The sequence below is a fragment of the Myxocyprinus asiaticus genome, chromosome 19 (genome assembly GCF_019703515.2).
Source record: "Myxocyprinus asiaticus isolate MX2 ecotype Aquarium Trade chromosome 19, UBuf_Myxa_2, whole genome shotgun sequence".
In the NCBI taxonomy this organism is placed as follows: domain Eukaryota; kingdom Metazoa; phylum Chordata; class Actinopteri; order Cypriniformes; family Catostomidae; genus Myxocyprinus; species Myxocyprinus asiaticus.
In genome coordinates, this window is record NC_059362.1 from 21,017,003 (window position 1) to 21,044,185 (window position 27,183).

The following is a 27,183-nucleotide window of genomic DNA, read 5'->3' on the forward strand; positions in this document are numbered from 1 at the left end:
AAAAAATACAATGAAATGCATTCTTTCAGTTTTTTTTTTCCACTTGATCTGAGTGGTATTTTGCCTGCCAATTACCCTTGGGCCAAACAAGGCCGACTGGGGATTGAGGCGGGGTCAGTGGAGTCATGAGGCACCCACACCCTCCTCCGGTCAACAACTTTGTGGGCGTGTTGAAGCGGGTTTCGCCCAGGGCGCCATACAAGCTAGAACCGCTACTGGTTGCATTTACAAAATGTAATATTTAAAAGTCTGGTTTTCCACCGTTGAAAGTTTCCCCTGAACTTGTATAGCAGAATACGGTGTAACACTGCTGCTGCAGTTTATCTCTTGACTCGGCAGGTGTAAATGCAGAGAAGCTGTGCTTCTTGTTTTACAACCTGCCCCTCATTGACTGGCAGTATTAAAATAGTCAGCATTGTCAGACTGTAGTCAGACTGATACTGAACAGTACTACTGATGTTTATTTAACCATTTATTTTATATGAATGTATTCTTTATTTAAATGGTCAGCCATTGACTAATACTAAACATACAGTATTGATGTTTATTTAGCTATTTATTTTATTTTTATTTATTCTTTATTTAAATGGTCAGTAACTGACTGATACTGAACATACAGTACTGATGTTCATTTAGCTATTTATTGTATTTTTATTTATTTTCTCAGTGTTCATTTCTAGAGTTTGTTGACTATGTATAATAATAATAATAATAATAATGTCAAATATTCTTTGATAAAAATATTTAAGAAAGCAGCCTTCTGAGTACCTTTGCATAGTCATATCGGTGCAAAATCAGTGCACAATCCACATAGAAAAGGTCTGTTTTCATTCCAGCTCAAAAATGAACTATATTGACCACCATATCGGTAATCAGTGAATTTTCCCCTCTGAAATCGGTATCGGTCTCAAAAATCCCATATTGGTCAGGCTCTAATCTCAACGATGCATTGCATTATTGATGTCATCAAACATCCAACATCAGGTCACTTTAGCCTGGTATCTGAGAATATTGTTTCTGAGATCAGAAATTCGCTCTGGATTATGTCATGAGTTAATGTTAGAATACAATGACAGGGGTAGAGTTTCATTAGTAAGGCTTATCTGTGTTAGGCCTATGTCTTCATACATTATGCAAGTGTTAGTGTCAGCCTCAGACAGCACGCTCACGGACCGGCCACAGTCCGTGCACTAACAATCTGATGCACACAAAACTGAAAATTTGGCGCAAATCGTATTGGTTGGTTTGATGGAATTCCACGAGTAGACGCACACATGACGTTTATCAGTCTGCCTGGAAGTCGAGTTGTGTTCACAAGGTTCCACCTTGATACAAAGAGCACTTTTGTGGATGAAATAATCACAGAATTTGTCCAAGTTTGCTAGGTTAGTGACATCAAATCTTTTGAATATATTCAGAGTTTCGTTTGAGGCATGTAGCAGAAAGTGAAGTGGATATCTTCGAGCAGAGCCGCATTTTCTGATTTGTTAGTTATATCTGTGAAATTGTCTTTATTGAGGTTTTCTGTGCTGTACTTAGACTACACATTTTCTGCTATTATCCCGTGTGTTTTCTGTGCAATCACTCATGGAGACTTGCGCACCATTATATAAATACTTTTTCCCCCATGTCTGTCTTTTATTATGGTATGACATGTCTCTGATAACCCTGCCCCTATACACCCTGTAATGGCAAAACTGACTGTGATTAGTCACTTAACATGTCAGTTAGATGGCTTTTCTTGTCTAAATGTGTGGTTCTTGGCCAATGACATGAATGAATGACATGAATTTTTTAATATACTGTAGAACAGTGGTTCTTAAAGTGGATCATAGGCTCATATAATTGCAGTACATATTAGAATATGATTTGCCAGGGAAGAAGGTTTTTCCTCTATTTAATTTCATGTATATCACTGACTTGACACCCTTGACTTATACCCTTGCTTAAAAAAACTACTGAAAGATTTAGCCAAGCTTTGTACACCTTTGAGTTTCAAGAGGGCTTCAAAAGGCTTTCTAGTTTCCCAATTTATATTCTCAAAAAAGGGGAATTCCTAGTATAAAAATCTTACTTCAGCATTTTTTATTAAAAATGTTCTCTCTGTTGTTATTAACAATTGATTCCATTCACAAAGTAAATAAACACAACATAAAATATGGAATCAAATTATATACATTAAGCCCCTCCCCCCGAATAAACACACTACAGTGGTCATGAATAATTGGAACATAAAAAATAAACATAAAAGTATACTTTCAAAAAACAATAAGAATGCACATACACATTTAAAACTGCAAATCCCTCTCCACTACCCCTCCCCGAGAATCCTCCAAAAAAGCCAGATATCTACCCCACTTCCTGTTAAACAAAAAACATTTTCCCAGTCTTCTATATATTACCTCCTCGAATGCTGCCACCCTTCCTATCTCTTTGCACCACTCCTGAAATGAGGGTGCTCCAGCCGACTTCCATCCCCTGAGAATGATCCGTCTGCCGATCATAACTCCGGCTAGGACCCAACTTTTTATATGTCTATCCCCTATATTATTGACCGCCCCATCACCTAAGATACAGAGTCTGGGGAAAAATTTTAATTGAGTGTCCAAAACATCACACATAAAGCTCTGAACCCTCAACCAAAACTCTTGGATCTAAGCACACCACCAAAAAACATGGGTTGTGTCCCCATCTTATGATTGGCATCGCCAGCAGGTGGGTGTGTCTTTTTTTTGGGGGGGGGGATTTTTCCCCTTTTTCTCCCAATTTGGAATGCCCAATATCCAATGCGCTCTAAGTCCTCGTGGTGGCGTAGTGATTCGCCTCAGTCCGGGTGGCGGAGGACGAATCCCAGTTGCCTCCGCGTCTGAGACAGTCAACCCGCGCATCTTATCACGTGGCTTGTTGAGCGCGTTGCCACGGAGACATAGCGCGTGTGGAGGCTTCACGCCATCCACCGCGGCAACCACGCTCAATTCACCATGCGCCCCACCGAGAACAAACCACATTATAGCGACCATGAGGAGGTTACCCCATGTGACTCTACCCTCCCTAGCAACCGGGCCAATTTGGTTGCTTAGGAGACCTGGCTGGAGTCACTCGGCACGCCCTGGGATTCGAACTAGCGAACTTTCATGATCCAGGGGTGGTAGCCAGCATATTTTACCACTGAGCTACCCAGGCCCCAGGTGGGTGTGTCTTTAAGACCAAGCCTATACAATCTAGAGGGGGTCCAGTAGAATCTATGTAAAATCTTAAATTGCATCAGGCGCACCCTTGCATCTCTAGATTTAGACTTGACGTTTTTTAGTATCCTAGCCCACACTCCCTTCTCCAAAATCAAGTTTAAATCTTTCTCCCATAATCTCTTGAGAGAAGTTGAAGCTCTGTCCCCCAGTCTCTGAATTACCAGGGAGTAATATACTGATGCCTCATGACCTTTTCCAAAAGCAGTTATCACCACTCCCAGAGTGTCTGCCGCTTAGGGGGGTGTATGCTACTCCCAAAAATAGTACAGAGCAGGTGGCACAGCTGTAAATGCCTAAAGAACTGAGTGAATCTTAAAATGTCGAACCATATTTTCAAAAGATCTCAACACTCCACTCTCATATACACTACCGGTCAAAAGTTTTGAAACACTCATTCTTTATTATAATTTTTTTTTTTCACATTTTAGAATAATAGTAAAGTCATCAAAACTATGGAATAGCATAAATGGAACTATGGGAATTATGTTGTGACTAAACAAAATCCAAAATAAATCAAAAATGTGTTATATTTTAGCATCTTCAAAGTAGTCACCCTTTGCCTAGAATTTGCAGAAATGTACTCTTGACATTTTCTCAACCAACTTCTTGAGGTATCACCCTGGGATGCTTTTTAAGCCCTGGGGGTCTCTCAGGTGGAAGTGACCAATAAGCCAAATGTCTGAGACCAAATGCATAATAATAAAACAAAATCTTGGGTAGGCCTAGATTATTGAAATGTAATCTGGGACGCTTACCATTCCAAATGAAGGACTTAGCTATGCTATCAAATTGCTTGAAATAAGAGAGGGGGATATCAACAGGGAGAGATTGTAGCAGGTAGTTGAATTTTGGAATACAATTCATTTTTAATAACATTAACCTTCCCAATCATAGATAAATGTAATGAAGCCCACCTGCCCACATCGCTCGAAAACCTTTTTATTAAGGGGTCAAAATTAACTCACAAAATTGCTGGGAATAAAATGCCCAAATACTTAATGCCCTGTTTGGGCCACTGGAAGGCACCTGGCTGAAAAGCTGTTACTGGGCAGTATGCTGTCAGAGCCAAAGCTTCGGATTTAGACCAACTGACTCTGTATCCTGAGAATTTTGAAAAGGAATTAATAATTCTTTGGAGGCAAGGCATAGATCTAGTGGGGTTGGAGATGAATAATAAAATATCATCTGCCTAAAGCAAAAGTTTATGAGCCGTACCTCCCACCACCACCCCTGGAAAATCATCTTCCTTTCTTATCGTGACTGCTAATGGTTCCAGGGCAAGACAGAACAATAATGGGGAAAGAGGGCAACCCTGCCGGTTGCCCCTATCCAGAGTAACATAATCTGAAATTAATCCATTTGCTTGTACCGCCGCTACCGGGTGTCTATATAGAAACTTAATCCATCCAATAAAAGTATTCCCGAACCCGTACATTTCCAAAATCTTAAAGATAATCCCATTCTACCATATCAAAGCCTTTTAGGTGTCAACTGAGATGGCAGCGACCAGAGACTGATCATTCGCCACTGACCACATGATATTGATGGAAACGCCTAATGTTATCAGAAGAGCTGCGGGCCTGAATAAACCCCACCTGATCTGTATGTATAAGAGATGTCATAACTTAATCGGTTAGCCAGAATTTTTGACAATATTTTAATGTCTAGCTGGATCAGGTAAATTGGACGGTAACTCTTACACTCGCTTGGATCTTTGTCCTTTTTAAGAATCAGACTGATCCGGGCTTGCGGAAGCTTTCCATTCTTTAATGATTCCGGATAAACTTCTAACAAAAGTGGAGCCAGTTCTGTAGCATAAGATCTAAAAAATTCAATGGCAAAGCCATCTGGCCCCGGAGCCTTGCCTATAGGCAAGGCCTTAATTACCTTGCCAAGCTCCTCCAAGGTTATCTCAGAATCAAGAGAATTTTTTTGCTCAGTTGTCAATTTAGGGAGTTCTAATGGTTCCACAAAGTTTCTAATATCTTCATCAGTAGACGAAGACATGGAACTATAGAGATCAAGATAGAATTCTTTAAAAGCATTATTAATATCAATTACCGAGGTAAATATTTCACCACCAGCAGATTTCACTGAGGAAATGGTAGAAAAAAACTCTCTCTGCTTTATATATCTAGCCAAAAGCTTCCCTGCTTTGTCCCCCAACTCAAAGTATGACTGTCTTGCCCTGAATAGCCAAAACTCCACCTTCTGCAACAAAATAGTATTATATCTGTATTTCAATCAGGTAAATTCTCTTAGGCCATCAGATGACATTCGGTGCTTCTGCTCTGCCTCTACACTTTTAATATTCCCTTCCAACTCCATGAGTTCTTTTGCTTTGGATTTTTTGGTGAATGAGGCATACTGTATGATCCGACCTCTAAGAACCGCCTTGAGTGCCTCCCAAGCCATGCCTACAGAGGATACTGCGGACCAGTTGGTCTCCATATAAACATTGATTTCAGCCTTTAACATTTGTTGAAATTCAGGATATTGCAAAAGGGGATACATTAAAGTGCCAACTATATGATTTCTTTTTCTCCGTATGTGGCAACACCTCTAAACTCACCAGGGCGTGATCTGAGACTAAGATGTTTCCAATTGTGCAACAAATGACCTAATCACTCCAGTGACTTGCAATAAATACTCCACAAAACAAACTCCAACCAATAGGAGGCATAAGCACAAAGGGCGTGCAGATTCATCCACAACACTGTCCTGAAGGAGTGTTACTACACAAAACGAACTCCAGCCGCTAGGTGGAACTAGCACAAAAAGAAACAAAAAAGGCTCTCCGTTTCCAAGGACAGTCAAGTGAATGTTGAGAATGTGAGTACCACAAAATAACTTCCTCAATCCATTGACTTTATGAATGACATCGCTTGCTGGGGACATGTAAATGTTTACGGCCATCCTTAACATCTATTCTCAATTTGGCTGGGAACATCAGTGCAAAAGCGACCTTTCGTTGATGTAAGAGTTTCTGGCATTCCTTGAATCGATCACGTTTCTCTTGTCGAATTTGCCAAGTCTGGGAACAAGAAAATGCTGTGGTTCTTCCAAGAAAGCCTTCCTTTATTCCTCGCCTCACGTAACACAAGATATTTATCGGATGATCTCAGAAATTTGGCCAGAATTGTTTGGGGCCTGTCTCCCTCAGCGGATCGCCGAGCCGGAACCCTTTGAGCTCTCTCGATTTCCAGCTTATGGCCTGCTATATCGAGCAGATTCGCAAGGAGCCCATCTAGGAATTTCACCATATCCTGTCCTCCTTCGCCCTCAGGAATTCTGACGAAAAGAACGTTATTCCGCCAGCTACAGTTCTCCATGTCTTCCGACTTCTCCCAGAGACGCTCCAAATCCGCTAGCAGATTAGCAGATAATTCCCTCTCCAGTGACTCCAGATAATCGATCCATTGCTCAACATCCCCCACTCTTATAACCACAGTGAATTTCGTCTCCAGTGGCAGTGACCGAACAACTGATTACAGCAAGATCCTCCAAGTCAGCAACGACCTTCGTCAGCATTGCCGACATGTTCAACAATTCTCTGCGAATTTCCCAAAACTCTCCGACCAAATCAACTCCCGGGCTTGAGGCCTCTGTGTTTGATGAAATTTAACATAATATGAGATTATATGAAGCTCTAATGATGGCACGCGAGAGGAGCACAACAGCTCGTGCCTGATTGAGGAGAGGAAGAAAACACATGTCCAGATGCACTCTAAATTTTCCAAACAGATTCAGGTGATGTAGATCACAAAGTATGAGGGAATTATAATGCAAAAATACAAAATAAGTAAATACAGAAGCACTGTCATCGTGAAATAAAGCAGAGCAGGATCTGGCATTCTGCTTAAGCAAAACTTGCATGTCAGAGCATCTAAAAAGCAAAGAACCTGGTGTCGTATCTTTAATGCATCCTTTATTAAAGTTCAGATAATAAGGAAGTGGGTCATAAACTCAGAAAATGTCATTTCTCTGTGCGGTCAGCGCCGCTTCTATGAGTCGCATGAAGGTGGAGAGATTGAAACTGCACCCTGCTGATGCACACTCTGGCATGGGGAAGCTCATCCCTTGTGCGTGTTTGCTGCAGCTAGATTATAATGTGATGGCTTGCAACTTATTGAAAAATAATATCCTCTATGTGTTACGGTGTGTATCTTATTGTGAAGAAAATCGGCGATAAGCAGTTCTATTAAGAAGAGAGTTTGTTTTTGTGAGTTAAAGATGGATCGAAGTGAACATAAAGGTGAGAGAGTGTAGTCTTGGCCCATTATATACTGCAACAAAATAAATGTTTGATTAGTCTTTTTTGGCTTGTTTTCCAAAAATAATATCTAAAACTCCTGTAAAACAACGTACATTTACTTTAGGAGCTATACTGCAGAAGAAAAAATTGATATTGGAGAATGTTGAATACAATATTTAATATTTAAAGGTGTCATGAATTGGATTTATATTTTATTTTATAATGTTCCTTGAGGTCCACTTATAATGTTAGTGTGTTTTTTTTTTTTTTTTTTCTTCATTAAAAGTAGTCATAATAATTTATTAGGAATAAATGGTCATTTTCTGTCCAGTTTTTTGGGGCGTGTGTTCTTGAAGACTTCAGTGTAAATGCCCACTGCTGTGATTGGGTAACATCTTTGCATGTGGATAAGTGTAAACGCCCCCACCATTACGCGTGTGTTGGGTTGTTTTGAAAACTTCGGATGGTTAAAAAAATGACAACCGGAGGAATTCATCCATACATGTTTGAGCCAGAGTCTGATCCCGAATTAACCCCCTCCACAAACACCACAGATACTGCAGTCTGTGACAGCGTGGTAAGTAATCACTGTAATTTACTTGTCTATTTGTGTAATAGGTATTAATTTTATTGTTGTTTAAACCAAGACTCGACACAACAGTGTGTATCTTGTTACATAGTTGGGGCATTTTCCAACGGTGAAACATTTCTTTGTTTTACAAATGCTGAGTAACGCATGACAGTACCAAATAAAATGTAAATACATGGTGCTATAACATTTATAACTGTGAAAGGATACAATTACTGTGCAACATGTAAACGTATACAGGATACATTCACCGGTGTTTGTCGCACTGTCGTTCGTCACATAATCATATTTCATCATATATTCAGTGTAGTGACAAATGCATATGTTGTTCATTACAATGAGTCATGTTTTCATTAAAAAGGAAAGAGATTGTCTAAATATATTGATATCAATACTCTTTAGGTGCATCTGTGGCAATTGTGCTATCACGCCAATAGACCAAAAAAAATATATGCTGCTTAGAGATCCCTGTGCATTAAAACTAATACACGAGCATCTAAAATCACTAGGATCAAATCAAATATTCAGTACACATCTAACAGTCTGTAACATATGAAGCAAAACAATTAACATGGATACTCACACTTGTTTGTTGCAACATCACTGTCGGGTCCAATGTAATTGCCACTGCATCAGCTTTTAATTTAAGTCTCTCTGCAAAGCCTGTTTTTTTTGTGAGGTCTTGTTTGTGAAAGAATCATCTGTAAAATGAAGCGAGCAAACAAACACGTTCTTACCGACGCAATCCGGGACTTCATTAAAAATAAATGTCAGCCACTCTTTCTTTATGTTGGGATCCTTGCGAAGCAAATGCAAGAGATCTAGTTTCCCACAACCTGGCACTGCAACGTCTTGACATATTCGTAGCCATCGTGACACACCTCCTGTTGCTCCAAAAATATCTCACCGCTCTAACCGCAAGACCGGTGGGCGTGCCTAAGCAGTGTCGACGATAAAGTAGCCGTTGATCTGTTTATGCAGAGGCTGGCCTGTGCTGATGTAATAACTCACTGTGATGTATTAGTGAGGAGGAAGTAGATAACAAGCCATTTTGGCACCTTGGTTTCAATAAAGCCTTTTTGTGGACTAATGAAGAAGTTTTCGGTTCTGAAATTTACAGTATGTTTTTATAGTGCTATAAAATCTTATATGTCAAGATGTCATGGTAAGTTTGATTTTCCAGTTCATGACCCCTTTAAATATTTTAAAATATCTAAAAAAGCCTACTTAAAACAAGATACATTTACCTGAGAAGCAACATATAAGATATTTAGACTTGCTTTTAGAGAAAATATCTTGTATATGAGTATATTTTTTTTTTTACTGCACTGGCAGAAACATGAACAAGTGAAAAAATACACTTATTCAAGATACGTTCTCTGAAAGCAAGTCAAAATATCTAATATGTTGCTTAAGTAAATGGATCTTGTTTTAAGGATTTTTAGATAATTTAAATGTAAAAGACAAAAACTCTTGATTACAATAGGTTTTTTTTTACAGTGAATTTTTAACTGAATTAAATGTTTTTTCTTTTTCTTTAATTCAGTGAATGTCATTTAGAGGTATTTTTAAAAGATGATTTTGTCCTCTTTATTGTTAGTAATCAGTAAGCACATTTAATGCATCCTTTTATGTCGAGGCACAAGCTGAATAGTCGGTTAAGAGCTAATGATTCATCGTTGCAATAATCGACCGAATAGTCGAATAATCATTCTAATAATCATTAGATTAGTCGATTATCAAAATAACCATTAGTTGCAGCGCTAATGCATAGTCATCTACTCTTAAATGTTAAAGATATGCCCAAATGTCGGTGTTGGTGCAATATATACCATTGGTCTGATTTTACAAAGGCTTGAAGTATTTGTATTTATGTTGGTGTCAGTAAATATTTCTTTCACACAGTATAATTTAGTCCTGCCTAAACATTTATATTTAGCCTGAATTGTGTGCTTTGAGCAAAGCTGTAATTAAATTTCATAAATACTCCTTCATATTATTGAGTTGCACTAACAATGAGCTCAGAGTGCAGGGGCAATGAATTACCTGTTAAGTTAACATGTAATTTAGTCTTCAGTGGGATTAACCGTGTTTTTAGCTGTTTTGCTTGACTTTGTTGCTGGGTGGGTGCGAGGGTATTTTTAATGTCTCTCACACAGCTCTAACAGGTGATGCAGAAAAAAAACCTCTCCGTGCTATGTAATTTTGAACAGAGTTCAAAACATTGACTAATGTTTGCACCCATCAGCCACCTCTGTTGTTGTCATCGACTCTCTCTCGAGGGAGCCTCATTCTGGAGGGGACCTGGTGACGCACTCTTCATAATTCTGATGAGAGAAGCACCCTCCCTCCCGTCTTCCTCCGATTTCCCTTTTTTCAAACTCAAGCTCTCTCGCTCTTAGCAGTCACACAGCTAGCGTGACTACTGAAGGTTTGTCTCTGCAGGGAGCCCTTGCATGCTACTGTTGCTGCTGTAATCAGTGTGTGTTTACGTGTTTGAATCAGACAGTCTCAAGGTATGGCTTTGTTTTGAGTATTTCTTGCAAGATGAAGAAGTTTGTGACCATTGTTCTACGTGGCCTGGTCAGCCTTTCTGTAAAACCTGGAGATTCAACCTGGAGAAAGGAACATGCCCAGCAGCTCAAGAGAGAGGCCAAGAGAAGACGGACTGCATCTAAGTGTGCAAAGGTGATACAAATAGATGTCCTGCTTTTAAGATGAAAGGGGGGCGTGTTAACACTAACCTGTACTTCTCAAGTAAGGTGAAATGATGGATGGACGACAAAATAATTGTATTAGTTTGAACTTTTTGCTAGTGGTTCAAATGTGTTGTTGTATGTTTGACAGTTACAGAGTGACAATTTTTTTATTTCTTCTCAGAAGTGGTAACCTATGGGCAACTTTCAATGTTAATCCAGAATTGCTGACGATGACTATAAGTGAGTCTATAAATCTAATCATAGAAGTATAGTGTAGTCATAGTTCCAAAAAGTAACCAATCACTCGTATGATTTCATCCATACTGTGCCAAGACGGTCATCGGTTTTTGTTCTTCATCACAGGCTTTGTCATTTTGCCCTTAATAGAATTGCCTCAGAATTATGGTAATGAATTGGATTTGATTGGATATATTAAGGTAGGGGAGGGGAGTTATGGGGCCTGCAAAGATTTGGTCATTTGAATGTTCTCATCTTTGCTGGCAGAAGCAGTCATCATTCGTTTCCATTGTTCACATTAATCTAATAAGAGTCGACTGTCTCGGACATCTGAATTATGTATGCCCTCTTCTTCTCCAAACCCTTTATACAAAAAAAAAAAAAAAAAAAAAGAAAACAGTGCATGTTTTCTGAGGTAACATCTTTTCAAAAGAATATGATGGTAAGGATGAAGAGAACAGTGTCGTAGGTTTTTTTGGTTGCTTCTTGCTTAACGGAGTGGTGCTCTGCTGGGATTTTTGACCTGTGGTGCATTTTTCAAGTTAAATCAGCTTTGGTCTTCAGCACTGAAAGAAATGTATCTGATTTGGAGCCAGTACGACTGGATGCTTACCTCTTGCAAATCTGAGTTACGCAAGAAGAAGGCTGATGATAATGTTGGAGGACTTGGTTCTCACTCACAGATTAATGGTTTGAGTATAGCTTCGATGTAGCCTAGAGCTTAATGGTCCATATAAAATGTGTACCTTTTGAAAAGTTTTCAGTAGTTTGGATGGTTCAACTTAATATTCCTGACTGTAATATCTTCAAAATAATATCTATAAAAGGGGCGATATCATAAGGAGTCAAATTTTTGTTTTTCTTATTTAAATAAGGGTCCATTGCATATCATAAGTTTCCCCAGGAAGTCTCCCATCTGTGTACTGACCAGTCTCAACCCTGCTTAACTTCAGTGGGCAACCAGTCTAGAGCTGCTGGGAGACATGGCTGCTGTAAGTATAATAACTTTTGTTTCATGAACCTTTAAGTTCAAAACGGTTCTTGCTTTATGTCGAGTCAGATATGACTGAAAGTAAAGACTTAAAGTTCAGTAGTGAGTCAGATATTCAGTCCGTTCTGACAGATTAAGTGAGTTCATTTAGTAAAGGATTTGTCAGACTGATTAAAATGTTTAGCTAGTGAGTTGAGTCATTTTGAAAGATTCATTAAAACCACCGGCCTGAGTCATTTGCACTGGAATTGGATGCTAGTCAAGTTTTATGGTTGTTTAGAAATGCAGTCAGCAAACACAATGCAACAAAGACGTGTTTTGCTATTATTTCGCAGTACATGCTATTTATTTAATCAGTTTCAATTCAGACGGCAAGTTCACAACTCAAATAAGATATCGTTTATTTTGCCTTGGCGTTGGAGATTCAGTAGTGGTGAAACGCCACTCCTGAACAATTGTGCAGGAAACATTGGTCCATTGAACTATGAAAACATGCAGACTTTCATAGCTCAAAATGTCCTCCCCATTGGCAAAAAAAGAACATTTATTGAAACTGAGCTGCAAAAACGACTCATTCTAAATTGAAAAGAACATGTGACTACCACATTTACATGTCAACAATGCCTCAATTTTTCAGATACTTGACCTGCCTAGTCACAGTGTGAATGAGAATGCCGATAGATACCTTTAATCCTTAACACCTGCAGAACTAAGAGTACAAATTTGCCAAACATTGTACAGTTCCAAGCTGTTTGTAACACCTGTAACTCTCATAACCACCTTTTTCCTCACTTCTCCACTGGTGGCACCATTACGACAAGAGGCTTCCTCTCGGACGCTCCACACTTCCGCTTAGTTGTTTGCTAGACAACGTAACTGGTGAAGGAGAGCAGTGGAGGCTCTTTAAGAATTTGTGCTGTTAGAGGGTAGTATAACAGCTACACAAGGCTTAAATCTACTGGAAATGTTATGATGTTAAATGCCCTCAAAAATTAACAATGACCGAAACATTTAGAGTTGCATCAGATGATTGTAATCTTGACCAGCCGTTTTGGAGAATTCGGCCTTTCACCATTCAAGTAGATAGAAGCTGCACTTGTATGCCACTTGTTAACATGGAAAAATAGCTGCATAACCTGCCCGAGTGCGTTCCAAAGATGGCCGCCAGGTGGACTGACTTGCTAAAAAGACTTTGGCGGTAGCACATTCTCAGCAGAGTCACCGTTAGAAGAAGGCACTTGTTAAGCAAAGATAACACATATGTATGTTTCCTAACTCTGTGGATTATTAAATAGAACCTAGTGTGATCATATCCTCTCTTTTATCCCAGACATGTCTTCTTTTTCACTGGCACATTTTCAGACAGAACCATGGAAGACAGAACACGGTTGAAACACAGCGGCCGATGTGCAAATTGGATTGTATAATCATGTTTGATTTTATTTTTTATCACCCAGTCAGAATGCCAGTAAGAGTTCGCCATGCGTCCACGTAATGGGACAGAGGGCAGTTTGGTGTGTTCATAAAATGATATAATGCACCGCTCACCATTGGGAAGCGGTTGCGCATAATATGAGGCTTTGAAGTAGGAAAACCCTTTATTGAAAAAGTGTGTCTCGTGCATGTGCAATGAGCGCTGTAATCTTTTTTCAATATTTTTAATTCATTACAAGATATAATGCGCCGCTCACCATTGGGAAGTTGTTTTGCAAAATATGTGGGCTTTGAAGTGGGAAAGCCCTTTATTGAAAAGTGTGAGTGTGTCTTGCATACGCTGTACTCTTTTAACAATCTTCGGTATCCGGACTGCAGGAACCATTCATCAAGGCGAGACTGTGTAGGTTCCTCTGGAGGAGACCACTCGATATCGAGCACTTAGACCACCCTTGAAAGGACGCAAAGCATCTCCTTTTCAGTGGCGCATACACCCTCCTCATTCGCCTGATGCAGGACATCGTCTTCATCCCCAGCGATTCACCATTGCAGCGTCTTGAGACTCATGCCCTCGCAGTGAGGGCAGTGTGGCTCCATGAGAGCTGACTCTGCATGGGCATGGCCCAGACGGAGAATGCAACTCTCATGCTGATCTGACAGCGGGATGTGCCTCTTGCACAAGGAACACTTAAAGGTGTGGTATGTAACAATTTTCACGTAAATTTTTTTTTTTGTTTGTTTTTTTGCCAATGTGTGAATGGCTTGTAACAGAAATAAAAAAAATATGAGCCCTTCCCAGTCTTCATAGGTTGCCTATTAAAGCCTATAGACTGATTTTCATGCGAAGGGAGTAGGTCGGTTTTGCCGGGAAAATCCAAAGGATGTGACGTTTATGCGCGCTCCCGAGAGCCTTCTACTGAATCCCGTCTGGCTAAGCGGGAACGTTATCGTGGTCAAGCGAAAACTAGAGTGAACATCGGCAGGGCATTTGATTCCTGGAGAGACCTTTGTTCGGTTTTGGGGATCAAAACCGACCCTGAATTGGCATTCTTTTTATTGGACAGGTAAGCTTACATAACTGCAAATCATGTGAAATATAGTGTCATAAGGATTGATCTGTGTAATTTTAGCTAACTTGATCTTGCCTGCTAACGCTGACGAATTGCAAGCTACCTTGCTTTGTAACTTTCAAATAATTTCAAAAATCTTCTCTTTATACTAAAAGTCAGGTATACAGGATAAATTTAAGCAAATACACTGGTTTCTTGATCGTAGTACAACATATGACATACAAAACACACAATAGTGCAACGTAACAGTGCAGTGCAACAGTAAACTGTCTGCTATAGTTCGGTAGTATGTAGCTGTATGTGTGTATCAATATGCTATGTTAGCTGATAAGTAGTTTTAGTTTAGTCTCAAATTTGTAGTAAAACAATCATAACTGTGTAATTTTAATTATGCTACCTCATCTGTCAGCATGATGCCGGTGGATTACGTTCAGTCTCTTTGTACGTTACGTCATTGTTTTGGCCAATGCTCGTGAGTATGAGCAACAGGTAGCTGGCTGCAGTTCACTTAATGACCACAGGTGTCATTAATAACAAGGATTTCTGAATCTTACATACAGCACCTTTTAAGGAACGACATCTTTAAAAAGACGTGAACACGTAAGCGACTCTTTTAGATTATTTGTGTGTGTGTGTGTGTGTGTGTGTGTGTGTGTGTGTGTGTGTGTGTGTATATATATATATACACACACACACACACACACACACACACACACACAGAGTACTGTGCAAAAGTTTTAGGCACTTGTGAAAAATGTTGCATAGTGAGGATGTCTTCAAAAATAATGACATAAATAGTTTTCATCTCTCACAATGTTATACAAAGTCCAGTAAACATAAAAAAAAGCTAAATCAATATTTGGTGTGACCACCTTTGCCTTTAAAACAGCACCAATTCTCCTAGGTACACCTGGACACAGTTTTTCTTGGTTGTTGGCAGATAGGAGGTTCCAAGCTTCTTGGAGAATTTGCCACAGTTCTTCTATCTATTTAGGCTGTCTCAATTGCTTCTGTCTCTTTATGTATCTTCAGACTGACACGATGTTCAGTGGGGGGCTTTGTGGGGGCCATGACATCTGTAGCAGGGCTTCCTGTTCTTCTATTCTAATCATTTCTATTTGCAAAAGTAATGTTTGGGAGTCTACCATTTATATTTCCTATTGACACACTAAAGCTGAAGATATAAATAACTATCTTAAGACAAATGCTTTTGTGAAACATCATATGTGCCTAAGACTTTTGCACAGTACTGTGTATATATATGTGTGTGTGTGTATGTATATATATATATATATATATATATATATATATATATATATATATATATATATATAATATATATATAATTTAAACACACAATAAACAATTGCTTTATAAGGATACACAACTCCTGCCGAAGCACTGCGGGGAATCAGGATGCTGAAGCGGTGAGGCGGAGTGATGTTTGCCGGAACACTGCGGGGAGTGGAGAATCTTCTCATTGCCATGAAGATTCCGCCCGCTGACACATATAGTCGATGGCGAAGCAGTAGAGGGCTTCTAGATGAGAGATGAATCGCTGTCTTGAAGGAAAAAAATTCTGAGGAATGGTGTTTGCGCACCTGCTTTTATAGCGGACAGCTTCACGCCTAAAAAGGCGGGGCTCAAACACCATAGCCAGTATTAGAATATTGCGGTTATTGTAGAGAGGTTTCAACTAGGCCATGTGGAAGGACACTCCCATATGCATTAGCACGCAATGTCAAGTGTACTGAGTCGTAAGGGAACTCCTGTTTGTTGCTGGTGTTCTATTAAGCTGATCTGAGGACAAAAGAGGAGAGCTGTTTAGACTTGATTGCCCGAGACCTTTCTGCTTTGTGTCATAAAGTCACCCAATGACTGCTGTTCTCCACGTGGGCTGAGATGGGGATTTGTGCACATCTCATGATTTTACTTGGATAACAGATCCAATTACTCGCTGGAAAGGTTTAGTTTTCATAACTCTCAGGCCTTCTCATGCCTTTCCTATTAAAGTCTCCTGAATCAGATACATTGCATCTAATTTGATAACTCTCCACTTTCCCCACTTAAAAGTGGCTACCTAACTATGCTTATGCCCCATTTACACCTGATGTTAAGTTTTAATCGCCGATCCGTTTGAAATAGGATGGGGCTAAAAACAGGTGCAAATTGGGTCCAAAACATTTTGAGATTTGTCCACTTCAGTCACATTCGGAGGTCGTCAAATGTGGTCGAAAACGCATGTGAACACATAGGGCTCATAGTGTAACGCTCACCCGCTTAAATGCATTCGAACAGCAGCAAACTGCCGCCGACTCACCTGCCAGTCAACCAATGTGCTAAAACAATAGATTAAAATTTGCCGGTTACATGTGGCTTTAAAAGCAAACAACTGCCCAGTCAGAAAGTTTGAAAAAGCGAAAAAATATACATGCACAAGAACTTCACAGAACTTCTTTAGTGTGCCTAAAACCAACATCCAGTGACACTGATGAGAAGCACACACATCTGAAGATCAGCTAATACAGGTACTCCACTAAAATAACTCAGAATTTTGTTCGAAATGTTACATTTGTGCTTAGATTAAATGCAAGTATTTTAGGTGAAACAGTGCACAGATTTTTTTTCATGCTTTTTTGGGGGCTTTATGATCATGCAGCAATACACTGATGTAGTGATTGATGAATGTTGTTGTGAAATCGCAGACACTCTCCTTGAAATCCGAACACAAGTGGTCAAAAGAGATGCATGTTTCTACCAGGTGTAAAGGGTGATCGGATTGCCTTAACACTTGTGTTTGGATCACCCAATGCGCTTCTTAAAACCAGCTGTAAACAAACCCATATAAACATCTTTAATGCATTTGTCCCCAAATTAATAACAAATTATATATTTCTATTTGCAAACTAAACCTGACTTGATCTTAACAACAGTACTTGATCATAGAAATTGAAAGATATGCCCAGAACAGGCATGACGTAAGAAGTGCACTGTTAGGGAACCTGTTGTTTACTAAAATCCATTTGTTCCTCTCTTGCATGTAAATATAAATAGAAATATTTATCTAGCGCTGTCTGTGTGGATAACTTGGAAAAATGTTGGTGCTGGTTGCTGCCGGTGCTCCGATAAACCTGCCATTCTGTTTGACATAGTGAGAGTGTGTACTGTGAATGCAAAAGTGTGGGCTTGCTTGTTTGTCTCTTGTTTCTTGTTTGCATTGCTTGAGACCTTGACATAATGACAGACCTCATTCTATCTGTCAGGCATGGTGGATTTTTCTACAGGCTGAATAAAATATTTTTTTCACAGACAAAGGTTTTCAAATGCTAACAAATTGCCGTTGAACTTGTGATAGTGTTTCCTAGAGAATTCTGTTTTTGCAGTGGGATTTTGCACATTTTCAGAAGTTCAGGCAGTTTTAGATTTTAATTTGTGGCTTTAATCCTAAAGTTAGGGTTAGTGTTTATTCAGTGGCAGTCCTATTTGACTCTGCACTGCTGTTTGTTGTGCCACCAATTGCCATTTTACCTGTTTGTGTTTGGAGTGCTACAAATGGGGGCGTTTATCAGTCATGTTAATCAAATCTATCGTCACGTTCCTGTTTGCATTAAAATATTTATCTAGACTCCATTATATGGGTTGGTATGCATTTGTACCATGGTTCATCTGATTCTGAAGTCTAGCAACACATCTGAAGCATCTGGTTTAGCAGTGTCAAATAGTCACAACCTCCACAAATGCAGGTGCGTTTTTACTCACAGATCGGTCTCGAGCTCTTAAACATGCACCTCTGATCATTGCAGCACTGCCAGAACCAGTGAGAAGCACAGCACGAGATGCGGAAACCATCAGAATTCTACATTTGCAACCGGGCCACGTCCGTGACTTGTTAAGAGGTGGTCTCTGCAAGTGACTGGGGTGCCTCGATTGGCTTTTAAGTTCACCTCCGGCCCAAGCTCCTCCCTCTCCAGAACCACCATTGCCAAGGACACAGGGGCCACCTCTCTCCATGGTTTTAAGAGGTTGAGGTGGTAAATTTGCCGTGCTACACTCCTATCCATTAGTTTAACCTCATAATAGACTTCTCTGAATCGCCATGTGACCTCAAAGGGCCCTTGCCACTTTGCAAGTAATTTAGAGCTTGATGTGAGTAGTAATACAAGAACTTTATCTCCGTGTAAATTTCCGTAGCCGTGCTCCCATTATACAGCCGGGATTGACGTTCTTGAGCCTGTAGCAAATTTTCCTGTGAAAGCTGCCTCAGTGTGTGGAGTTTTGCTCTCAGCTCAAGAACTTATTGAATTTCGTATTTGCTGTTTGAACGTCCCTCCTCCCAATTTTCCCTTACAACATCTAAGACACAGCATGGCTTATGCCCATACTATAATTCAAATGGGGAGAACCCCGTGGAGGCTTGCGGGACCTCTCGAACTGCGAATAACAGAGGTTCAAGCCACTTATCCCTACTCCGAGCATCTTCATGCACGAACTTATGTTTTTCAGGGTTTAATTAAACCGTTCGACCATGCCGTCCATTTGCAGGTGGTACACGCTTGTCCGAATCGATTTAATGCCCAGTAATTTGTACAGCTCACATAGTGTACGTGACATGAAATTAGTGCCTTGATCAGTGAGAATTTATTTCGGAATCCCCACTCGGGAGATGATTCTGAAGAGTGTCTCCGCAACGCTGCGTGCTGAAATGTTGCATAGAGGCACTGCTTCTGGATATTGCGTTGCATAGTCCACCAGAACCAACACAAACCGATGTCCGTGTGCCATCCGTTCTAATGGCCCGACGAGGTCCATACCAATTCTTACTAAGGGGACCTCGATCAAAGGAAGTGGGCGCAAAGGCGCTGTTGGGGTGGCTGGCGGATTCACCAGCTGACATTGACGGCATGCTGCACACCATCTGGGAACATCCTCGCGAATGCCCAGCCAATAGAAACGGGCCATTAGATGGTTCAGTGTCTTTTTCTGCCCTTAGTGACCTGCCATCGGATTATGATGAGCCGTCTGGAATAGCATTTCCCAACGGCTCTTCGGTATCAACAACTGGGTTGTATCTTCTTTTGTCTGAGCATCCTGCGTCACTCGATACAACCGATTATTTATAATAGAAAAGTATGAATATGTGAGTGCAATATCTGGCTGAAGACATTGACCATCAATTACTTTCACTTGGTTGAAGGCGTGCCTAAGAGTTTCGTCTCGTGTCTGCTCCAAAGGGAAATCCCTGCAGGGAATCCTTTTGAAATGCCTGGGCTCCCCACAGCTCCAGCAAACCGGCTCAGTCTCCATGCCCACGGCAGCGGGTTCACCAACCTGGGAATGAGAGCGGAGAGGGACAGGGGAAACCAGCGGGTAGTGCAGTCCCCGAAGCCGAGGAGCCGGTTTGGGAGGAGGCACCCCCCGTTTCCGGGGAGGAGGAACAGGGCAGAAAGAAGGGGATGGAGGGCTTCCGTATACGCCACCATGTGGTCCTCTGCTAGCAAGCTCTGGGACAGCAAGCTCTAGAGCACCTGCCGGTCCTCCGCTTGGGCCTGGAGGAGCATGATGAACCGCTGCTCCTGTTCTGTGTGCAGTTCGAGGAGGGCCTGATGCTGTGACTGGTGGATGCTGGCGAGGGTCTTCAATACGTCCTCCAGAGGTGAGGCCTCAATGGCAGCATTCTTCCTCCTAGAATCCCAGGTTTCAGCACCAGTGTAACAAGTTTGCAGTTAGGGGAAAGGAGGAAGCGGGAGATTGTGAATCCAACTCAAAAGGTATTAGGTGGAGTTATTTTGAACTCCACACTTTTCAGCGGCAACAATTCAAAATCACACTTTTCAGCGGAAACGGTTCGGCACAGTTTCTAGGTGCGTGTGGGAGCTCTCTCTCCCTCACTGGTGTCTGGCTTTCCCTTAAATCCTTCTCCAGCTCTCACTGCAATGACAAACAGTTGTTAGAGACAATCATTGTCTGGTGATGATCCTTACCGTTCGCAATACCACTTTTATTATTAGTTTCTGTCTTTGCATTTTCATTTTATAGGCCCCAGATATAGCCCTCCATCTGCTTACATTTAAGAAACGCAAGGTTTGGTCTCACATTCATGACACACAAGCCTGCTGAATTTATTAACAAAACTTTAAAATTATGCAATGCATCGAAGTTGCATTGAGCAAATTAGGCAAATAATACAAATATTGAGTTTTGTGTTTTGTTTTGTTTTTCTTTTTTTGGTAACACAAAGTCTCTGCTTTAAAATTATGTCACATGGTATACAACAACAAATATCTGGAATTCTAATGTCAAAATACAGTTGCATTCACAATGCATGTAAAACAGGAACTGCTCCGTGGAAATAAAGCTAACTAAATTCAGAGCACCTCCTGAGGCAGTCGGAGATCATTTGCAGCATTCACATATATGACACTATTCTTGCAAACTGTTTTCCCATGACTGACAGGGAAGAAAGAGTGAAAACTCTTCACACGCAAGTGTTCCATGAGAAGTGCTGCCACTGTGCGTGTTAGCGGCAGACTGCCACTGAACCTATGTAAAATGAATCAAATATTAAAACTTTTTAATAATGCATACCGACAGCTATTCTTTTGTCTGTTCTTCAAAATATAATCAGGTTCAATCTGTTTAAGCACGAGTCTGTGTGTCTAATTGCATTTCTTTTCATATGTCTCTCCGAGACGTCTTAAGGCTAATTTATACTTACTGGGTGAACAGACTTCGCTTAGTTCGCCGTCAAATGATGATGAAATGCAGTGATGTTTTTGTTCTGCTAATGTGTTCGTTTGGTGATATTTCTCCTGTTCGCACTCATCTCTGAAATTCTTGACCCAGGAGGATTCGGCTAGTTGAAGAGCGTTGATAATTAGTTAAAACTAATAGTGGGTGTGATTTCGACGTGACAGTTGCGCGTGCCAGCTGAAGAGTTGTTACTTAGGTTACTTTCGGTAAAATGGATAACTTTGAAGCCCGTCTCTCTGAGACAGTTTACCTGATGTGTTGTCCGCCAAAGAGTTGACAGCCTTTCATGACGTCACCCTCAACTAACTAATTTTTAAATGACGTGTGTTGTTTGAACGCCAGCTTCGTTCGCCTAGGGTGCTTTAGTTCATCCAGTAGAAAAGTTTGGCTTCTTCCATAGTATACATCAGACTTTACAGGTCGCCTCGGTGGTGGGCAGTTGACCAAAATTACCTGCCACTGCACAAAAGGTATCCGCATTTGCCGTGTGGCAGATGCTAATTTCATAGACTGGTTGTTCCACACAAAATCCATTGTTGCATGAAGCACAAAATAGTCATTTTGCTGTCTGAAAAAACCTTGTGAGTCTGGCCTAAATATTTCAATCCTAGTATTGCACCACAAAAAGTCCATTGAAATGGACCTGATCCAATTGTTGCCTTCAACTCCATGCAGAAAGCAACGTCAGTGTGGTGTTTAAGGATTTGACAGGTTTTCTTCACTGCAAGAGCACTTTATCTACCCACACACCTGTATTTTGGACTGCCCTCCATGCAAGCAAAAATACTGTAGGTCTGCCTGAATGCCTTGCCTTTACACATTTACTCAGTTTTTACTCAGAGGTGGGATTGTGCCATATTTGTGCACTAATTCTGGGTGAGAGGGGTTCTCAACCCACCCAACTGTTAGTTATGGAGACTAAACCAGTGACACCCACATGTGGCCTAATTTAAGGTACCCCACGCTTACTCCCGGCCTAGGTCTCATATGTTTTGTATGCAGGTGTGTGTTTTATGAGTGTCAGCCAAGGAACACTGTAGGCTTCATTATTGTACCATATGACTGGTAAAAAATCTAATTATCTGGTAAAATTGGGCATTCACCAGCCACTGTGGCTGTTGGGCAAAAAAGTTCATTTCATACCCTGTTGTGATACTGGTCATATTGCAGAGCTCCATTGTAACCATGTTTGTGTGATATTGCTATGATGATGATGATGGTGTAATGAATCTGTTGTCTGCTTTCCGGTTACTAAGCTGCACAGTGATAAGTTTAAACCTTTTTTACTGCAACTATTTAAGCGTGTCAGACAGAATCAGAAAAAATACTTCAATCTCTCCACAGCACCTCACAAATACTATTTTATTTATTTATTTATTTATTTTTTTTTGCCCTTTAACGTCAAGCATGGTAGAAGGACACTGTTTGGAGTAAGTGTGAGTGTCGACATGGATAAAATAGATGTAAGAGATCACAACATTGCTTCATGCAAAGTGGCAGTACAATGCCATATTGCAGGCAGTAGACAAACATGCCCTCATCTGCTCTCAACCAAGATGTGTTTGAGAAGTAATGATCTCTGCGTCATCCGTTCTTTTTATCTTTTCTTTGCCTTTCTCAATGTCTTTTTTGATCTCTCTACTTTGCAGCCAGTCATCCATCTCTCCTCTGCCACGTTGCACTTAGAGCAGCACTAGCCAGCCATTCCCACACGTCAGTCACTGTCAAGCTGACAGGCCCAGACTTCTCCATGTTATCGCACCATCTATCATAGTGGGTCATAGCTGAGGGAAGGGGCTAGAAACCTCCATCAACAGTGCAACAACAGAACTTGGACCTGTATGTGCCTGTTTGTTACTTCTTTTATAACTCGAGAGGTTTTAAATTAAAATACACTGTATGATATTGTGTGGTCAGAATAGCTGTTAGGTCACAAATCGACTAGTGAATAATGTTTTCGAGTTGTGTTTCGAGCAGTGGCACTACAACCTTGTGCTCTTACAGATGAGTGAGATCCTTTCACTGGGGTCTAAATATTCTTAGATAGGGAATTAAACATTTAACTGACTGCTTATGTTCCTTGAAACTGAACAACATGCAGGCATTTGTCTCCAGAAGGCCATGATGGAGTCTGGAACAATACATAAAACCGACGAGTTCAGGGGACATTCACACAGGATGTTTTATTGCACTAAATACAGCTGAACGGAAATGAAAAGAGAGCATGTTTATAGTTGCATTAACTCCCACCGTACACACTCAATGCACTAAGATTCTTGTCCTGCCCCAGATTCAGCTGATTTGTCCATTTTAGGGCTGCACGATTTGGACAAAAATTATATAGCGATTTGGACTGCGATATGATAAACAAAATACTAGTAAGTGAATCCTTTTGAACAAAATTTGGTCATGTTTGGCCCAGGTTCTCAGACTTAGAGGCCACTCTTTGAGGGTTCACACTTGAGTCCTCTTAAAAAGAACCAAACTCTGACCTTTTTTTACTTCAGCTACAAACAAACAAATAAATAAAACAGCGAAACAAAGTGAAGAAAAAAACACTGTCTTCTTATTTACATTGAATATGTCCACCTGTTTTTGTCCAGTTTGTGATGGGGTCTAAGCCCACTGTTTATCATCATTATTTTTTGGAACCCAGTCAACTTGAATGCAATATTATTGTAATATTATATTGATTATTATTATCATCATCATCATCATTATTATACATTAGTAATACATTTCTGTAATCAAATCTTAACTTGCATGGGGCATTGTTATGCGATCCACTTAAACCAAAGTAGTCTAAACCATCAAACTTTTTTTTTGGTGGATAACTGCATGAGTTTCTGGAGCACAGACCTGCTCTGAAAACACTATAATAATGCATGTATATGTTATGGGGTGATACAAGGTGGCAATAAAACGGTATGTTACAAAACAGTACTAACGCAATACAATTTCAGTACCTTGTGAAACCTCAGTCAAGGAAGAAATCCATCTGATCTGTTGACTTCTGATTGCCACAAACTTTTTGGGATGGCAGTGTCAGATTTCCACTTCAGTGCAATACACTTCTTGGTAATCAGTAACAAAGTTTCTGTAAGTTTTATTGTCTGGCTCTGCCTGAAGTTGGAATTGGTGAAATTACCCAATAAACAAATCTCTGGATCCATGGGGAAGGCGATTCTATGTAAATCAGATATAATGTGGCATACTTTTTGCCAGAATATATAAACCATAGGGCAGGACCAGGTGGAGTGTAAAAAGGTTCCTCATCTATACCACATCTGAAGCAAATGGGTGAGAATTGTTGAACTTGTGCAATCTAGATGATGTGAAATAAAGCTGATGAAGAAAATGTAATTGAATTAATCTAAATCTGGAATTCAAAGAAGACGTGACTCCATCCTTGCATAATTCCCTCCATACTTCTCCATCTATGCTAATGCCTAGATCCTGTTCCCATCTGTTTTTGGATTTGTCTAATTCAGGTAGTGGATTATTTGTCATAAATCAATTATATATTGTAGAGATTGTCTTGTAAAGTGGTCGACTCGAATAACAGAGTTGCTCCAGCTGTGTTAAACTAGGTAACTTCAGTTGAGTCTTGACTCTTAGGAAGTCTCGTAGTTGCAAGTAGCCAAAGAATTCTTTATTACTTAAATTGTACCTAGTTTTAAGATGTTCAAAAGACATTAATACTCCCGTCCTCACAACATTGTTCCAAGCGGTTAATTCCATTATCAGCACAGATTTTAAAGTGTTTATCCTGAAAAGATTCTGGAAGCAATTTGTTGCCCCATATTGGTGTCTTAGGGGAGAGAAACTCCTTCTGTCCAAATGTCTATTGCATTTTACCCCACATCCAGACAGAATGAATGATCATAGGATTGTCAGTTATTGTTTTGATTGATTTATAATCCCAGTTGTATAGCATGTCCCTGGGATAATTTCCCTTTGCCTCTAGTATTTCTATTTTAAGCCACGAGGGGAGAGGATCGCTTCCAAACATCTGGGCCAGGTATCTAGAATGTGCTGCCAAAAAGTACATTTTGAAATTTGGTAGTTTTAGACCTCCCTGATTATAGTCTAATGCCAACTTGTCTAAGCTAACTCTGGGGGATTTGCCTAGCCATATGAAGCGTCTGATCATACCACTGAGAGAGGGAAAAAAGGAGGCTGGAATATGAATTGGGAGGGATTGAAATATATATAGAAATTTAGGTAAGATATTCATCTTGATGACATTAATCCTCCCAAATAGTGAGTGGTAGGTCCATCCAGTTAGCGAGATCATTCCCTATTTTCTCCAAATGTTTAGGCAGATTGAGCTTATAAAGATTCTTCAAGTCCCCATCTACATAAATACCTAAGTATTTAATATCTGGGGGTGAGAGTTTGAAAGGAAGTATGTTACTTAAAGTATTACATTTAAATACAGCTATTGGTAGGATTTCACTTTTATCAAAGTTAACCTTGTATCCCAAAACTATAAGAGTGCAAGAGATTCTGCAATTGAGTGAGAGAGTCTATCGGATTTGTTAAGAATAAAAGAATGTCATTGGCAAAAAGCGATATTTTGTGTATCAGGGCCAATATTGAAGCCTTTTATATCGGGTTATTTCCGATAGCTTCGGCTAACGGTTCGATTGCCAATACAAAAGGGCTGGGCTAAGTGGGCATCCCTGTCTGCATCCTCTAAACAGAGGAAACCAGACAGAGGTGACACCATTGGTGACAGTATTAGCTTTAGGAGATTTATAGAGTGATCAAATCAAGTCTATGAATGCTACACCAAAACCAAATTTCTCAAGCACTCGAAATAAGTATGGCCATTCGACGCGGTCAAATGCCTTTTCGGCGTCAAGGGAAGCGGCTACTCCAGGTATATGATTTACATTAGTAGCGTGTAATATATTAAAAAGCCACCTTAAGTTATCCGAGGACAACCTGTTAAGTACAAAGCCTGTTTGATCTGGTTTCATCAATATGGGAAAGTAGGTTTCTAATCTCTTGGCTATCTTTTTAGTTACTATTTTATAATTGGTGTTGAGGAGTGAAATTGGCCTGTAGGAGGCACAATGTAATGATCGCATTAGAAAAGGAGTCTGGGAAACATTTATCCTCTCTATCTTGGTCAAGCACATCCATTAAACATGGTGTGAGCAATTTTTTTATAAAATTCAGGGGGGAAGCCATCTTCCCCTGGTGATTTATTAGAAGGCAATGACTTTATAGCATCATTCAGTTCAGAGATGGAGAACTGTTTGTCCAGGCTATGCCTGTTTTCTTCGGATAGGAGTGGTAGATCAACTGAGGAGACAAACGTGTCCATTAGTGCCGAGTCTTCGTTCACTTGTGATGTGTATAGTTTTTCCATAGTACTCTCTAAAAGCATTGTTTATTTCTATAGGGTTGAATGAAACGGTATTACTGGTATCTATGGAATGTATTATTTGTTCATTTTGATCCACCTTAAGCTGCCATGCCAATACCTTATGCGCTTTCTCCCCAAGTTCATAATAGCGTTGCTTTGATCTAATAATGGCCTTCTCCGCCTGATATGTATTCAGAGTATTATAATCCCTTTTCTTGTTGGTTAGGTCTCTATACAAATCTTTGGTTGGGTTTTTTTATGTATTTTTTTTCGAGTGCTGAGATTTCAGATTCGAGGTCTTTCAGTTTAGCATTCTGTTGGTTTGTTAGCCCTTTTGTATATGCAATGCACTGTCCCCTAAGATAGGCCTTTAAGGCTTCCTATAAAATACATTTATTTGTACAGGAGGGTTTGTTTGTATCGGTGAAAATATCCATTTGTTCTTTGAATGTATAGAATTCATGTTGTTTAAGGAGAGTGGGGTTGAGCCTCCACCTATATGTAGCTTTCTATTTGTCAGGTAGTGCCAGTGA

At 40.2% G+C, this 27,183-nt stretch overlaps 1 protein-coding gene across 8 annotated transcripts in view; it reads left to right on the forward strand.

The window, feature by feature from the left end:
- The window catches only part of LOC127409782 (apoptosis-stimulating of p53 protein 1-like), a 110,024-nt gene that overhangs the window by 14,558 nt on the left and 68,283 nt on the right, over positions 1-27,183 (forward strand). For 3 of the 8 annotated variants that reach the window (XM_051644596.1, XM_051644598.1, XM_051644600.1), the window contains exon 1: positions 10,362-10,780. The exons of 1 other annotated variant lie outside the window; for it this stretch is intronic. In XM_051644596.1, the coding sequence (XP_051500556.1) occupies positions 10,640-10,780 (141 nt within the window). In that variant the 5' untranslated portion in view covers positions 10,362-10,639. Of the gene's footprint in view, positions 1-10,359; positions 10,781-27,183 lie in introns of those variants that run through there. 4 more of the 8 variants (XM_051644595.1, XM_051644599.1, XM_051644597.1 and 1 more) reach the window with 3 other exon arrangements.